Source organism: Siniperca chuatsi, linkage group LG9 (assembly GCF_020085105.1).
Source record: "Siniperca chuatsi isolate FFG_IHB_CAS linkage group LG9, ASM2008510v1, whole genome shotgun sequence".
NCBI classification, from domain to species: Eukaryota; Metazoa; Chordata; class Actinopteri; order Centrarchiformes; family Sinipercidae; genus Siniperca; species Siniperca chuatsi.
The window spans coordinates 17,727,160-17,744,926 of record NC_058050.1 but is presented as its reverse complement, the minus strand read 5'-3'; the positions used below and the strand labels follow the sequence as shown (position 1 = coordinate 17,744,926).

The 17,767-nt window shown below is 39.0% G+C and overlaps 1 protein-coding gene across 5 annotated transcripts in view; it reads right to left on the bottom strand.

Annotated features, from left to right (window-relative positions):
• Positions 1-17,767, bottom strand: part of col14a1a (collagen, type XIV, alpha 1a) — a 133,767-nt gene that overhangs the window by 53,939 nt on the left and 62,061 nt on the right. For all 5 annotated transcript variants that reach the window (XM_044207901.1, XM_044207903.1, XM_044207899.1 and 2 more), the window contains 5 exons: positions 17,389-17,505; positions 13,498-13,644; positions 11,539-11,613; positions 8,615-8,754; positions 5,891-6,014 (listed from right to left, as the gene is read on the bottom strand). In XM_044207901.1, coding sequence (XP_044063836.1) covers positions 5,891-6,014; positions 8,615-8,754; positions 11,539-11,613; positions 13,498-13,644; positions 17,389-17,505 — 603 coding nt within the window. The remainder of the gene's footprint in view (positions 1-5,890; positions 6,015-8,614; positions 8,755-11,538; positions 11,614-13,497; positions 13,645-17,388; positions 17,506-17,767) is intronic.

Genomic DNA, 17,767 nt, shown 5'->3' with positions numbered 1-17,767 from the left:
GACCTTCTCTACACAATTCTTAGCATCTTCTTCTGATATGAAGCTTTATTTCTTCAATGGTGCAACATTTTGGAAGAGAGGAATAAACGCTTGGCAAACCAAACTTATTGGAAGCATGGATGTCTTTAACATTAACAATCATTAACAAGCTAAAAGCATCCTCTTCCCCACCTCCACATGGATGTGAATGCTTGTGAGCTTTGCTACAATTTTAATGTACTTGCTAATTAAAAAACAAGTATATTCCTTATTCTTCCCCTAGCATTAATAAAATATATTTTTGAAGCCTTAATTATTATATGACAATACGTGACCTAAAAGCTCCTGAAACCAGATTTAGGCTGAGTTTCCATTAGCATTTAAAGTATGCCAGAAAACAAACTGTCTGATGTATTTTATGAGATCTAAACACTAAAAGATGAGACAAACTAAGATGAAAATGTCACACTCTAGTCTGTCAAAAATTTAAAATTAGATGAACTTTTGACAGTGTGCAGGTCACCTGCTAATGGACTTAATCAGTCAATAAAATCTGTCTAGACAGCTTGAAAAGGTTTCAAGACCCGCCCACAACAAAGCTACCAAGGTGGTTTCAATGCATACTCTTGTCATTGAATTTAATGATGCCTTATGTATCACTGCACTTCAAACCCCTCAGAAAATAATTTAAGTTTTGTAAAATAAAATTAACATTCAGTTCATTAGCAATTATACTGTATTTTTATTGCATTTCTACTGATCTATTTGCCTCCATACAGCTCGCTCTCCTGCTGTCACATGATGTGAACTTGACTATTGTTGAAACATGAACTGTGAACAGATGAAAGATGGTCATTATTTTTATTCAGAGCCAAAAACTTAAAATAACAGGAAACTGACCTGCAGTGTGTCCTTCATGGCATTAATTGATCTAAACTGTTAAAGCAGGTCTATTCAATTACAAATTCAATTGGGCCAGATTTTAAAACCAGGAAATGTAGATGGCCAGACATTTTCAGCAGCCTATTTAAAAATTCATTTTTTTTAGTTTTTGGTAATGACAAATTTTGTTATGCAAATGAATGTAGTAAAAAATAGCAGGCGTTTGGAGATGGCGGTAAAATAAACAAATACTTGCCCGTCCAGGCAGGGTTAAACTGACGGTTTTCATTGTCAAATTTATCTTTCAGGGTTGACAGAAACACAGTCCCTACTTGTGACTGTCAATAGTCAGATGTTTTGAAAAGCTACTAAGCGTGGTCGGAGCTCACGTGAGAAAACGTTGATTTGTGAAAGATATGATTGGAGGGGTGGCTACATCCGTAAACATCCTGCCCGATCGGTACTGCGCATGTGCAACTCTCAACAGAGATGAAAAGGAAGCGAGATGGCTCACTCATTAGCTACTTCCATGCTCTATATATGTAGTTTACTTATTTTGTCATACATTTATGTACGCTGAGCCACTCCGAGGTTGCTTCTCGGCCGGATGTGGCCCACGGGCCGCCAATTGAACAGGCCTGTGTTAAAGTCTTCACACATACTGTATACAGGCACGGATGTGTGCGCAAAAATACTCATTTTGTGTATGCAAACCGATAAGCACCGTCCCCTGATGATCACCACACACAGGTAGGTCATTTCTATTTAATGCCAATTTTTGGCATGATCTGCATTAATACTTCATACAGCTCATCCACTCATCTCCACCTGACCTTTTCATAATTAAATGGACAGTCACTGCCATTTATCCTCTCAACTCCCTCTGTCCTTTTATACTTTCTCCTCTCACTCCTCTTGTGTTTTCAAGAATGTGTCTGAGTTATCAAGTAGTATCAGGGAACTTATTGTACATGTGAGGGTGTGTGGTGTAAATGGCTCTATATGTGTATGGTGTCTCCCAATTTCTACCCAAACAAAAACCCTCAGACCACATCCTCCTTCTGTTTTTTTGTTTCACTGAGCTGTCAGTGATGGCAAATGATAAAGTGCTTGGCCTGTAAAGTGTTGTGTTGTCAGATATCTGCCAGTGATACATCTGTTTCTACACTGTCCTCTGATCACGCTGGGCGAGACTAGAATTACAGCAGCTAGCGAAGCATGCAGTGAGACACAGGACACAGCAGAGGAGAGGGGGGATGAAATAGAGGAGGGGCTGGGTGGGTGGTGGAAGAAGATGGGGGAGGGGCTCAGAGAGGGAAAAGATGGAAAAGAGGGAAAGGGAAGAAGAAAGAAGAGAGGGTTCAGATGGGGAAGGGCAGGTATGAAAAGAGGGTGAGAAAAAACAAAAACAAAACAGGTCTGTGGATCTTGGGTTCAAAAGCCCATCATCAATCAGTTAAAATCATCTCTCCTGTATCAGCATCCAAAGCGAAGTAATAATAATGAAGTCCTCCCTGTTCTTTTGTGGCTGCAGGTGAAATCTGTGTGACTAGGAAGCGATTGTTATACCAACTCTGGGTTATTATGAACAGCAAGACCTATAAAATCCTCTAATCTTCGAAAAGTTACAGTAAGTTCTTAAGAATTTTTTTTTTTTAAATTGGATTATCAAAATGCATTATTGAAAATATACAATGCTTTTTTAAATGGGTATCACTGGCTTTTATATTCAGTGAAACTCATTCATGGACCATTCATACAATGGAGGGAGGGTCTCACAAAACTGCATTACTACAATTGAAGTAGTCAGACTGGTTGCGAAAGTAAAATCACAGAACAAGGCCAATAACGTCTTGACTAATCTAATGCTTAATGCAAGCACACATTTATTCACAATTCCTCAATCAGAATGTACTGTACAAGCAGAGTCAGGGATTAGCACAATTATTCATGTAGAGCATGAAAATCAATCTCAAAAGACACACACACACACACACACACACACACACACTACAGTATATATACAGGGATAAAGACTATTACAGCTTCAGCTACATTAAATCAATCATTCACCAAGACACTCAGAGGCTCACTAATACCTTAATGAATAAATGCATAGTGAAAAGCCAAATCCCAGAATATCAGCTTCAACACCCTGAATCCTCAGCATGCTCTTCCCCAACTCGTACGAGAGGGTACTGATGGTGGAAAAAAGCTAGACTGTAAAGTCTTAAAGAAGGCAGCATCATTTACATACTGTTTATAAAAAGGGTATAAAGAAACAGCTTATGACTCCCTCCTCCTTGAACCTCTGCAGTGCCATCGAACAAAGTACTCATCCCCCATAGCTACAGTAGCAGCTCTATTGCCGACTGTCCAAGAGAGTGAGGGGTTAGTGGGCAGCTCGCAGATGTGAAACGATGAGCAAATGTGATGCAGGTTGTTCCTAAAACAAGCAAATTTAAACAACATTTTGGATAAACATGAGAAACCAAATCTACTGTCTAATCATCCAAAAAAAGAAAAAGAAAATCCTCTCTGGCTCTGATACGAGCTGTGTAACTTTACTGTGGATCTATGCATAGTTTTGAGTACATTTTAAAATGCATTTGTAATGTGTTTGCTTGACCCAAGGGTTATAGGACGCAGGATAAAAAGTAAGCTAGCCACTTACAGTAAAAACATAAAAAAGGCATTAAAGCTGTGGGGCTTCGTGTTAGCAGTTGTATCCACACAGATGTATCTGCCAGAGGCTCAGGGTTAAAGAAGGCAGAAAGCTACAGTCTTTTCTTTGAGGGCTTTTGGGGAGTTAGACACAGTAAGGGGCCCTGATGGGGTCTCTGAGGAGAAGTTGAGGTTTAAGAATGAAAAAAGGGAATAGTTTAGGTTTGGACAGCACAAAAAGACTTTAGGGTTGTAATGCAAGCCTCAGTCTTGAAAGCCAGATAAACCACTGATCCATCTCTAAATGGACCAGAGGAGCAGGATGTATATAAGGAGGTTTAGGTACAGTCTCCGGGAGTATATAGCTCAGTATATATGTGTGTGTGTGTTTGTATAGTATAGTGTTTGTATAATTTTGATATTTCCCCCTCCTTTTGCCAATATGGTGATAAACTAAAGCATGAAAAAGGCTTCATTAAACAGAACACGAAATAATATTCACTTCTGCCTGAAGCATCAATGAAAAGGCACTGGCTTACAAATGAATACATAATATATATTTTATTATTTATTGTAATTAATATGTAAAATAAAGTAACTATCATATAAACTACAATATAATCCAAAAATATGTATATACAATAAGCTGTGTGGGTTTCTCTGGTGGAAATAAGGACAGCCTGAAGAATAGGCATTATGTTTGAGCTACTGAAGAGGATTAATTCTACGCTGAGGTAGTGTATGTGCATGTACTGTATGTGTGGGTGAGGGACAAAGAGACAGGGGGAGAGGGAGAAAATGTGAGTCTGTGAGCATTAGCCTAACCTTGTGAGAACTGGCTGCCTCCTCTTTCTCTTTGTGTTGTGGAAGATGAAATTTCATGGTTTATTTTCTGTTGCTCTACTGTAGACCATATGTACACAAACACACACACATGCGCGCACACACACACACACACACACACAGACACACTGCCCTGTCAGCTAAATTGCCACCTGTTTCCACCTGTTAAACTATAAGACAGTACGGTAGATGCAGGTGTATAAGGGTTATGAGGGATATGGACAAAAGAAAGAAGGACACAAGAGAGGGAGAGGAGGAAGTTGAAGATATGAGAAAACAGAAGATGAAAAATAGGGGACAAAAAAGGAGGAATGCTGAGAGGAAGAGAGGGAAAACAATGAAAAGGGACAAGAAGAGAGGAAGCATTAAAGGAAAGCAATGAGGCAGGAGAGGTCAGTAGGGGGTTGGTGAGAGAGTAGAAGAGATGAAGGAGAGGAAAGAAGAGAGAGAGGAGTAAGAAGGGGGTGGAAGGGATAAGTGGGGAGATGATAGTGTGGGCAGCCCTGGAGCTGATAGCAAAGCTCAAGGACACAATAACTCTGAACAGACACTGAGCCATGACCCAGACTTTAGGAGAGTTAAAGTCCTCTGAACAACCAGCATTACCTGTAAAGCCACATTAAAGGAATAGTTTGGGTTTTTTGAAGTGGGGTTGTATGAGGTACTTATCGATAGTCAGTGTATTACCGACAGTAAAGGGGGGTTGGCCCACAGCCAGTTTGGAGAAGCAGACGGTTGCTCCGCCACAGACGCTCAGCTCTGTATTGTTGTGAATGGGGATCAACAGTAATACGTATTTAACCGCCAAAAAAAGTTTGACCTAAAAAACTCAATATCAGTCTAAATGTACATTATAAAATTAAAATTCTCACCACTTTACCGTGCTGTCAGACAGCCCTTTCCTTTGGTCTATTCTGTACACACAACATCTATTACATGTCTGTCCGTCCTGGGAGAGGGATCCCTCCTCTGTTGCACTTCATGAGGTTTCTTCCATTTTTCCCCCCATTAAAGGGTTTTGTTTGGGGTGTTTTTCCTCATCCGATTTGAAGGGTATAAGGACAGAGGGTGTCATATACTGTACAGATTGTACAACCCCTTGAGGCATTTGTGATTTGTGATATTGGGATATATAAATAAAATTGACTTGACTAGATGTTCAAATTTTGGACAAATGATCAAAAGCTCCATATCAACTTCTGATGGGCCTTGTGGTAAGATTGTTTAGTCAACTGCTGCTTCCAAGGTTAAGAATGAGCTTTGAATCTCAAGCCAACATGGACGAGAAGTCTTTAAAGTGCCCTGAAAAATTTAAATTTTAACTTCAATTCCACGCCAAATGGCAAACTCTATCTGCTAAGGAAGGTGGTGTGATACGATCGAAAGCTCCAGAATAGCAACTAATAGTGAGATGGTTTTGTCAACCGGTTGATTATGGTATTAAACTGACATCTGAATTTACGTCTCTTGTTGAATTGCATGAATTATTACTACATTAATACCACTAAAACACTGTCCTGACCTGTCTTGGTGTTTCCTCCCTTGTATCTGATCCTCTGAATAGCTTCCAGCAACTCCTCCTTGTTGCCATGGGAACTCAGCTGGAATTCTGTCCGAGCATCGTCACTGAACTGAGCAATGGCCACCTGCAGAGAGGCAGAGACAGACAGACGGAAAGATAAGTGAAATAAGTACAAATCAAATATCAAATCAAATTATACAAATTTAATGTCCCGTCTTCCGGACCCCTGGTGTTTTTAACTTGCCTTAAATACATTTAAGGCATCATTTGCTCACACTCATGTCAATCACAATCCCACTGAAATGTGTGTGTTTGTGCAGGTTTGTTTGTGCTTCTTCAAACATGGAAATCAAGAAGCCAAATTACTCCAAGCAGCTCATGTGGCATTATGTGAGTATAATGAAGCCAAATGTCTTCGCTTTGGGTCCAAAAACCTAATACTTACCTCATTATCTCCTACAATTTCTGCATTTACTCTGAACAGCAACAACAGTATCAAACAGATGCAGCCGTTGTTAGCTGTTGGAAATACTGTAATTATACAAATTGGGTGTGCTTAAACAGCCCTGCAAAGTTAATACTGTACAAATTGAACTATATATGATACACAAGAAGCCAAAATGGTTTAACGTTAAGGTTTAATGGGTGAAAGCAGTAACAAGTCACAGGTTTCACATTTTTTCACCTGGTCAGTGCTGGTGGTCTTAATATTTTTCACGCTGAGCCCATGAAGTAAAAGTTCATGATGTCAAACGGGAATATTACAGCCTTATTCTATGAAAGTCTTTAGGGGAAAATTCACTGAAATATATATATATACATATATAGCTCCGATTTGGGAGCTATATATGTATATATATATATTTCAGTGAATCAATCTAATTGGCTTTCTCTAAGAGGGGCGAACAACTATCATTACCTCCAGACTGCAAATGGTGCTGTTGTTGGCGCAGGGCAGCCTGCATTTACCAGCCAACTCTCTCTTTACTGCACAGCCAACTCTCTCACATTAAAGCCAGAGTTTTGCTCTTGGTAGCCTACTGTCAGAGGGTTATGGGGCACAGTGAGGGTAGCAAACTGCTTAACAGCAGGCAGTACACAAATGAAAGAAAAAGGTTTAGCAAGCACCTCTACAGTGTGACAAATGAACCAGCTGAGCTCTGCTGACATAGTGGGGGGCCATGCAGGCAAGAAGCACAAAGAAATTAGTTCACAATGACAATAGAGAACCACTGCCCCAAGTTAGAGCCTGGCATTACTATTGATGAACCTGACACATGAGAAACACAGTGGAGATGGTATTATTCACTGTAGAAATGTGATTTTATGCTAAGAATCAAGTTGATAGTCTATTAGTCGATGCTTGAACCATCTGATCTTTATTCCAGCTTTTAATGCATCTAGACTTAAGACCACCATTCCTGCCAGAAAAGTAATGTTTTCTGGCACAAAACACAGTGGCAGCAAATGAGCAGAGTTAATCGAATACTGCAGAGCAAAAAAAAAAAAGTATTTCAAGAAAGTAAAGATTGACTCACTCGGGGTTTAAAGTTCCGCCTCACTTTTCTAAACTTTTCTACAGATACAAGGCTGTGGCCATGCATGCGGATTTGTCAGGGGACAGCCAAAGAAAATTGGGTGAAATTCTGCTCCAAAGCATCCCTCCAGAATCAATTAATGCCAACAGCAGAAACCTTGTTCAAACAATAAGTGAGACAAGCCCACATGGGTCAAAAGGACAACGAGTAAACTCAGACGGTTCAAGAGTCATTATTTGGGCAAATGTCCATCATGTCCCTATTTTCTATTTCTGTCTAAAATGTAACAATGAGAATGAAACAAAGAGAAAGAAGGAATAGCTAGCAGGTTACAGAAAGCAAGCTGCAGATCTTGAGAGAGTCAGCCATGATGTTAAATCACTCTCCATCCTTTCATTATGGATGTACAGCGTCCTGTCTTCATTATTCCATTATCCACTGAATGAAAGTTAAGTTTTAGACATGAAAATGTTTCTCTCTTTCTTTTGCAGAGTAGTAGAAACTGAAAGGGGTTGCAGTATATAAAAGATGGGAGACAGAGGATGAGGTAATTGGATGATGAATTTTATTGTATGTTTGATGGTGTGCTATGCTTGGAAAACACCACGACTAGAAATATTACAAACCCCTGCAGAACCTGCAGAGGTTTGTAATATTTCTTTCTTTGGTGGATTATCCCACGAAAATATAATATAAAAATATAGAACAATGTTCTCTCTTGTGTGAATTGGTTCTTTACCCACACTATGATATGTAATTTTTATGGCTACTTTTGGCTAGATCCCCAGCATCTGCTTTACATTCCACTTCCCATGAGCACGCATTTTTCAGAAGGAAAATACTATAACAAAGAGAATAAATTACAAAAATTAAAAGCCTTAGGCACATTTGTATTTCTGTTGGTTAATTTATGATACTGTATAAACTGGCAATGCAGTCATTTTCACTAGACACAGACATTTAGACTAGACACAAGAACTACTAACAGTCATAAATGTGAATACCAGCACTTCAAGGAGACTCACTGAAACATTATTCAGACCTCGATGGTCAAGGTTGAACTCTGAATGCATCATTTTTCAATGATAAGATGGACTTGTTCTTTACTGTTTTATTCTTGAGTTCTTCCCTTGAGATTCTCCCTGAGGTAAAATGAGCTAGGTGTGAGTGTAGTCACATGACTGACCTGGGTGCCATCTGGTCCAATCAGATCCAGAGATCCCATGGTGCTGTAGAGGAAACGCGTAATCTTCATGAAGTTGTCGTCTCCGATGGACCAGGAACCGTCGACCAGGAATGCCAGGTCAGCCTTGGCCTCCTTACACACTAGACGGACGGATGGAAAGACAGAAGGATAAGAGAGATATACAGATTTAGTCAGCACATCGTTTTGTCTCTGCATTTAAAAAAGTAATTTCATACAGAATGAAGGTCAGCAGAGGACAAAGCATAACTTGAATGTTAACTGGCTGTCTAATATATTCAGACTCCTGAGTAAATATGCATAGTATGAAGCACTGCAAATATACATCTGCTGGAAAAGGGTAAATATGCAAAGGCTGGGTCCTCACAAAATAATTATCACACTGTAGAGTTTATAAGATTAAAGGTATAGTGCACACTTTCCAACGCAGAGTTCCAAACAGATTTTTCCGACCACAAAAATGTCCTTTATCCAATGTGCTTGTGCATTTTTTTTCTCCTTCTGTAAGCTGCGCATTCATATTCCTGTTCCTGCAGTGACTTCTTTTTTTTATTCTTCTCAGGTTTCTCAATGACTCCCAGTAGCCATATCTTTGCTGCTGTAAAGTTGTTTTGTGGTTTTAACAAGTTTTCAAACTCCAGTTCTTAGCTGAATTCCAAACCTTGTTCATGACCATGTCAGCCTCCATAAAAGCCAGGGGGAAACCTTAACTGTATCTTCACTGTTTACGAGGAAAACTGGTTGTAATTCTAAATGCAACAAAGTAGAAGAGAGAAGAGAAGAGAAGAGACGAGACGAGAAGATGAGGAAATAAAATTAAAAATGAAATAATACAAAAATCTACTGTTATTGTTAGAGACAAATGCTTTTATCGTATATATTTTTACAGAATTTCATAAGTGGAGCTCTCATGCTTGTCAGTAATGTCAAGCTGAAGGTCAGCTGGAGAATGCTTGATTACAAGGTTTCATGTGGCTGATTCTGATAAAAGCTGTGATGATATTACTGAGACTTTTTCATTCTCTGTGTTATGATCTGTCTGGAACACCCTCACCACTCACCACCATCATTTTCTCTCTATCTCTATTTTTATACTGCATGTCTTTTTCTCACTTCTTTCTGTCTGTTACTACAACTGTGTGTTTCTCATTTGTCTGTCTTTCTGTCTACTCCCCTCTGCTCTCTGTCAGCAGCTCTATCTCTGCCTGTTCTTCTCATCCTGCCCATCACTTTGTTTCATTCGCTTCCTCTTGTTGTTTTTACTGTCTGTCTCTCTTCCACTTACAGACACGTGTGCACCTTTGTTTTGTCTTTCCCCCGTCTTTGTGGTTCTGTCCTGAGTAAAGGTTGCCCGTCATTACAGACGCGGGAATCGGTCTGACAAAGGTCAGAAACTTAGATAGAAATGCTTACAGACGGGCTCAGCAGGTGTGTCGGTTCATGTCTGTGGAGTTTGTAGTGTTCTTTTACCTGAGCCCATCAGACAACAACAGAGGAGGAGGATCGTCTGGGTAGGAAGTGAAGGGTCTGACTGTGAACTTGTACCCCTTTGTTCATAATTTCTCTAGGCTTGTCAGGCCATTTAGAAAAATTGTCTACAGACAAGTTAATCAAGGTTTAAAGTAAAGGTTAATCCTTAGGCATTAAGTCGTTATGATCAAAGTTTGCATTTCCTGTGATATTTTAGTTTCTAAGTTATTTAATAAACATTTGTAAAGATAAATTCATTTTACAGGTGTTTACAGTGTGTTACTGTTAACATTATAGCATCCTTGAGGTTTAGGAAGACTAGCCAACATGCACATGCTATAGTTATAAAGAGTCATGGCATGTCACCTGACCGGTTGGAGCCAGTGTGCCCTGTTTGTGATTGGTAGTTGGACTGAGTGCTCTGGTGCTTTGGGGCTGAACAGAAACTGTAGTGAAGTGGAGGCGATGGGTGGGTGGGAGCGATCAAGTTAGCTCTGCTGAGCCTGAGGTAACAAGCTAATAAACCAGGATTAGAGTAGCATTTCTTTATTTTGGCACAGGGTGGAGCCCACAGTAGCCTGTGGATGGTTCACACAATAAAGCCATTGTGGAATACAGTAAATGTCTTGTAGACTTCCTGTGTGAGACATTCAAGAGTTTTTAGACTTTTGCTTACCTTAAATTTACCCTCCCTGATTTTGCCCCCCCAAATTTCCTTCCAGGTCACTGTTGATGTTTTGAAACTAAACACAGTTCACAGTTGTGTAAAGAGTACAGAGTAAGATAACAAAGTTACTCTAATAAAAGTAAACCATTAGATTACTTTTTTATTTCCTGTTTCAAAATCATGTCAGAGCAGCATGGCTTGCACTGGCAAGTGTGGTGTTGACCATTGTCTTAAATTTAAGAGCAAAACTACTGCTCTGTATACGTGGTTACATTTTCCTACGTAGCAATAGCCCATAATCCCATAACCCGTAATCACATTTGATAGCAAAGTAAGCCAGCTGTAGGAATATCATAACTGCCTATTACAAATATAGAGTGAAAACAAACAAGATGGGTGACAGACAACACTCAAAAGAATAATTCCACAATTACAGTCAAAAGTGTTGCCTTATTGTTCATGTGGAAAGAAGCTGTTATTACCACCTCATAAAACATTGACATTACAAATATTGCATGTATCTGTTGCAGCAAGTTGTGCATACTTTCTGTTTAAGACATGTATATGACAGCTGGCGTATACTTAGTGTAATAGTTTACATGTTTGCCTACATGGCTTTGTATAGTTTTAGCTAAAAATGCATTTCAAGAACTGATAAACGATTATGTCAGGTGACTACAGTTACCATAAAAAGTTGTCAGAGCACTATGAAGATTCGCTAGAAGAATAATATGAGAGTGTGTGTTTTTGTGTTAGGCTTCTTGCTCACCTTCTTTAGCAGGCGGGATGGTGGGAGGGGGCTCTGTGGTGGGGCGTTCAGTCGGAGCTTGAGTGGGCGCTGGTACTGGACACACACACACACACAAACACACACACAGAGAGACACAAGACAAAGTCATCAGTCATGATGGCAGTGACAAGTGGCACCATCATCTGGTTTATCTGCCGACTACACACAAGCACGCACACACACAGTCAATAAGCTGGCACAATGAGAGACAGCAGTAGCCTGTTTCTATTAAGCAGAAAGTTTCCTAATCCTCTTCCTCCCTCTGACAACTGATTTCTGGACCTTTACAGAGAAAAGATTTCTAGTGCAATCTGTATTTACAACCTATGTGTACATGAGCTGCTGTGTTTTGTTCTGTCCATCTTTCTTTCCATCTTTCCGAGTTACAGCAATCAGACTTTATCTTTCTACTTTCTTTCTATATCTCTCTCTTCCCTTTCTTCTATAAGTTGGGGACAGCAAGAGTTTTATCAGTCTAGTATCTGTCTGACCAGAGGCTGTTTTTTAGAGTCAAAACAGCCCCAGGTTAAGGTGCACCTCAGTGCCAAGTCAATTACTTTGTGCAAAGCAGTGTGTTCTATCAACCCAGAGTACAGCAAGTAAATCATCCTGGAAACATCTGCGACTGCCCACAGAGGGAGCACATACTTCATGAAAATAGATACATTTATCTCAGCAAATGTTTCTTCGGCCTACAAAGTAACTGAAGAGATAATTAGTAAATAATGTGTTTGATTCAATCATGAACTTTGCTGTTTGAGCATCTCGGTTCGGCGGTACACTGTGGCAAATGTCATCAAACAATAAACACTGTGGAGTTTCTGGTTTATGTCAAAGGACCACCTCATCACAATTGTTGATGTAATTTTCTCTGTCTGCTGTTTCCCATCTTTACTGTCTCTCTCCACACTGTACCCGCCTAAAAATTATATTAAAAGACTTCCAAAAGATCACAGACATTACATTTACAAGTATCGTACTTTAGTACAATTATGAGGCACTCTTGCTCTACCTTACTAAGTATTTCCATTTTATGATACTTACTTCTTCTCTACTACATTTTAGAGGAAAATATTGTACTTTTTACTTCACTACATTTGTATGACAGCTATAGTTACTTTGCAGATTTGACATACAAAGGATGTGATCATCTTATAAGATTTAATGTATTGTTATAGAATAAACTACCGAACAGTATACAAAGTAGTTCAAATTAGCTCCACCCCACCAGTTACAACATAAAAACTCAATTATTATCAAATACTGTAACATAATACCTAATAATTTAGCACTCTGAAAGGGACTATTTTGCTTAATAAGTATGTTTACTTTTCATACATTTTCCTCATGATTAAGTATCTTAACACTTCTTCACTTATGGACCTACAACTGTTGCTGAAATGAAATTGTAGAGCTTCCTGTTGAATTTAATCACAGCTGTCTACGCAAAATCTGTGGATCAACAACATCATCTGTGGGGAATCTATGTGTGTGTGTGTGTGTGTGTGTGCGTGCATGTATCTGAGACCATATCTATCCATCTATCTATAACCCTGGTTGTTGTGAGCTGAGCCCTCCTGGTCCCTGCAGCTGTGCGGTTCACCTCAGCTCCTCAGCTGACCAATGAACTGCAACAGCAGCCTCTGTCTTGTCAGAGAGAGAGAACAAGAAAAAGGGAAAGAGAGAGAGAGTCCGACCACAGTAAAGCAAGCTGGAGGTAGAAGAGAAAGTTGCAGAGGTGAGACAGATGCGTGGCAGAAGTTGGCTACAAAGACACGTAAAGAGAGATTGGAAGGATTAATTGGGGAACTAAGAAAGGAGGGAGGGAGTGACAGTGGACAAGAAACGGGTGGAAAAACTGGGATAAAAGAGAGTTGAGCGTGAGTCAACCTCCTTAATGTATATATGTATAAGATAAAAAAGATTTTTGCGACATACGTGTCATGTCAGTGATGGAGACAGAAGGTCCCTCCATTTCCTGCATCTGGGTGTGAACGCTGATCTGGTATTGGCTGCTGGGAGTGAGGTCATAAAAGCACTGTCGGGAAGCACCACCTCCTAGGCTCACCTCCTGCTTCTGACCATCTGCAAGTAAAGAACGAAACAAAAAATGACTTGAAATGAATGAAGTTTCAGATCAACAGTAATAAAATCCAAACAAGCTCAAATCCCTCTAAAGCTCCTGTTTCAAATTAACTGTATGTTCCATGTTCTGCATCATAGTCAAGCCTGGGAGCTGCTAAGTAATCACTATATTTCAGAGTTGGATACTAAGCAGCTTTATTGGAGCAGTCAGGAAACAAAGTGCCTTGCTAAAGGGCACATTAAAGGTTAGCTGCTAAAGCACAGAAGCAGCACTCATTCAGTACCCTGCACAGACACGCACAGGTCATCTGGAAATTTACACTTGATTTGAAAATCTTGCCTTCAACAGTAGATGAATACACTTTTGAGTATCTGCAACATGTAAAAATAGTCAACATTGTCAATAACAACAATACTAATATTAATACCTTATTTTAGGGTAACAGAAGGTAGGATTTATGGGCAAAAATTATCAATTTTCAGCTGTTTTGTGGACAAACCAGGTTAAAATCTACTGTGTTACATCAAACTCATCCAATCTCTGGCAGATTTATCACAGATAAATGTATCATGTATCATGTAAACACCTAACAAAAAATAAAGCTAGGTGACAAACTGCGGCATGTGTATCTTTACTCATTTATGTCCCCAAAAAGTAACTAGACAATTCTGCAGTTAAAATCACTGTTGGAAAACATCATTATATCCACTGAAAAATGAAAAGAATCACATTATTGATTGATTCTTTCATCTTCTCTTGTCAATTTCCTTTGGATTGCGGACTGCAAACACTTTCAATTTAGTGTTTATTTTCAAAAGCTGCAGAGGGACAGCATCACAGAAAAAAAAAGAATGTGAATTTATGCTGGCAGCCAAAAATGGACAAACTAGAAACTGGAAGTGCACATACACATGCACTAATAGCTGCCATTTGTCAGTTTCATTAGTCTAATTCTATTTCCTAATGTGTCTCTCATTTTGGAGAGTGACAAATTAGCTCCTCCTCCACACAGGAAACAGCCATAGATAATAAAGTTTAAGGAAACAGCTGTCACCGAGAGGCTGCACTTTTTCATCGGAGAAGGTGTTTTAGCAGCTGGTTGGCTCTGTGTGGATTAAACCAAATCTCTAAACTCCAGCTAGAACATTCAGTCGCTGCTCAAACAGGAAGGAGGGAGAGACACCAATAAATAGAAAAAATAAGGGAGGGAAGGAAGATGAAGGGAGACATCTTCCTCCCTCTTTTTGCCTCCCTCTTTTGTCTTTTTTCTGACAGTAAAAGGCAGAAAAATGTGTACAGATATCGCTTACTGTGCATGTTACGTTCAAGTAGAAGTAGTTTTATCCATGTCTCTAATCTCTACATTTACCAACCAACACTCCAGCTTCCCATTTATTTTAATCAACACAAACCTCCAACCATCTCTGGAACCCTGTCGGGAAAATCCATTTTATAACAGAGCTATCATTTGCTTAACTTTACACAGTCTGATAGAAGCAAAATAGATATCGAATTATTAACTATATAAATTAGTTATTAAAATTTTTTTTGTTTTATGTCACTAGTTTTCAAAGTTGTTTTAAAGTGATTTCTTTTGCTTTTTCCTGACTATCTACAACTAGACTTATATGGTACAAGAGAAAATTATTAGCTTAGCTTAGCATAAAAACTGAAAGTAGTGGGAAATAGCTGGCTCTGTCCAAAAGGAAAAAAAACAAAAAAACATCTACCTCTAAATTCACCCTATATTTCGTTTTATGGGGAGTTACGTGCTGTAACTATTTCATGGCTGGCTGCAGTAACTTCCTGAAATAAGCTAACTCTTCTCATCTAACTCTCTGCAAGAAAACAAATAAGCATATTTCCCAAAATGTCAAACTACTCCTGGTCTAACGACTATCTCTTTAAATGTACCACTTAAATTGTGGGCAATAGAAGGATTATAAGAAAGCTCTTTTACAGAGAGAGGGCCTACAGTTGGTTATTTTAACCACTGTTTGTACAACTTTCAGACTTGCACATTATTAAGCACATTGCATGACATTTTATTGTGCCGCAGAAAAAATAGAGCCAAACCATCTTTCTGTTTCTTCCATTTTTTTTTCCAGAGCTGTCTGTGACATGATCTCCTACTGCACCAATACAGTGGTCTCACTGAAATGAATGAGGAAGGCCACACAGAGCTATCAAGTAGTGATGAAGTAGTACAATTTTTAATATCTACTGAAAGCAGAAGACTTATTAAGTATTGCCATGGACACACGTATCTTTTCTCATTATCATCGCAGAAGTATTTGTTGTAAGTAAAAAACCATCGCCGCTGCATCTGGATCTGCTTCAAATGTGACCTTTCAACTCATGCTGACATTTAAAAAATAAACTTAGACAAAGGATTTCTCATGGACAGATACATAATCAAAAGAATGAGCAGACAGCTATAAAGAAAAATATCTCTATTTCTCTTTGTCACTGTTTCAGCTGTGTTTTTTACTGTAGATTTTATATGAACCTGTGCTGCACAACCAACGGCCCTCTGAGGACAAATAAAAATAAAACTTGAACTTGAAGTTGTTCACTGTGAGTGGACCAGCTCCAAAATACTCTCTTGTCGACAGGTTTTTATATTTCAGACACTTGATTCAATGGGAAAGTAAAGGGCAAAATATAACAAGGGTGAGGTTTGGATAGATTCTTTTGCTGATTGATTTGAACAGATTTTGGTAGATATTTTTGCTAGTTTCTTTCTTTCTTTTTTAATGGCTCCTTCCTCCTTCTGTTCTTCATCTGTCTCCCTTTTTTCCATTTATTAACTAAGTGAGCTGTGCATTAAACAGCTTCTTTAGGTCATACTCTGTGTCTTTATTTGTTTCATTTCTGACGCGATGACATGGGCAATCATGGGTTTCCTTTCATGTCGTTTACTGGGGAGAGATCGTGTTCATATTATGAACATCTCCCTTCCTTTCTGCAAACAGAGAGATTTATGAATATCCTTTGCAATGTAAACCACTGCCATGTGAAAATGACAGAAATATATAACTCTTATTTCCTCAGAGGCTCATATCAATATGAATCCAGATGACTGTGAAAGGTATATATATAACCAACACACATGTAACCATCACACACATCCAACCAAAGAGTCCTGAGCTGACTCGTCTTTGTGTTAATAATAAACGGAGGAGACATTTTCACGAGGACAGACTGTAAATCTATATGGAAACATACTCAGATTTTGGAGTTCAATCCGGCCACCTCACCAAATATCACAACTCCAGTAAAACTTTTGATTTACTGACTGAATTGTATTCCAGTCACTTAGCTAGCAAAAGCCTTGTATCTCAAAACGTGGAACGCTGAAACATGTTGGGATGACTGAAGGCGCACACTTAAATGTTGGTGAGAACAGCAAACTGTCGACTGTGTGCCCGTTCATGTGTTCTAGGAACACTGCTTGTTTCTGAAAACTTTGTCTGAATGAAACTTTTGTGATTCAGACCACATTTCAGCACGATGATGAAGTTACACAATTTGAATTCAGAAGAGATAAGTCAATCAGGTTACTGCTTGGAGTGAGCTGCCTGTCTGGGGTCAAAAACAAAACTAATGAAAGCACTAAATCAAGAAATGAACTTACTTTTTCACCACCTTTGAGAACACAGAGGACTGGCACACACACATACATACATACACACGGATAAACACATACTCAAACACTCTCATTAACAGTAAAATGTACTTACTTAGTGTAGACTGTATGAAGACTCTGTATAATGTGGCATGTAGAAGAGGCTGCCATTGGACACACATGCTGTTGGAACGTACCTGGTAAGTTGACAAGCCAGAGACACCGAGGAACACTAGAGACAGAGAGACAGACAGATCAATTAGCATCTATCTTTTAATTCCTGTTTTCATGTAAGACTCATTGATGTTCAAAGTGCACTAACACACACATGCACACACACACACACACAAAAACTTGTCGATTACAGATTACTGTACAGACAAGACATCTCTCAGGGAATTACAATAATTACTAAATCTATCAAATCACACTTGAACACTGTGCAACAATCAGTAGCACTACAATCAATGTCCATTTATTCAGAGAATAAAATG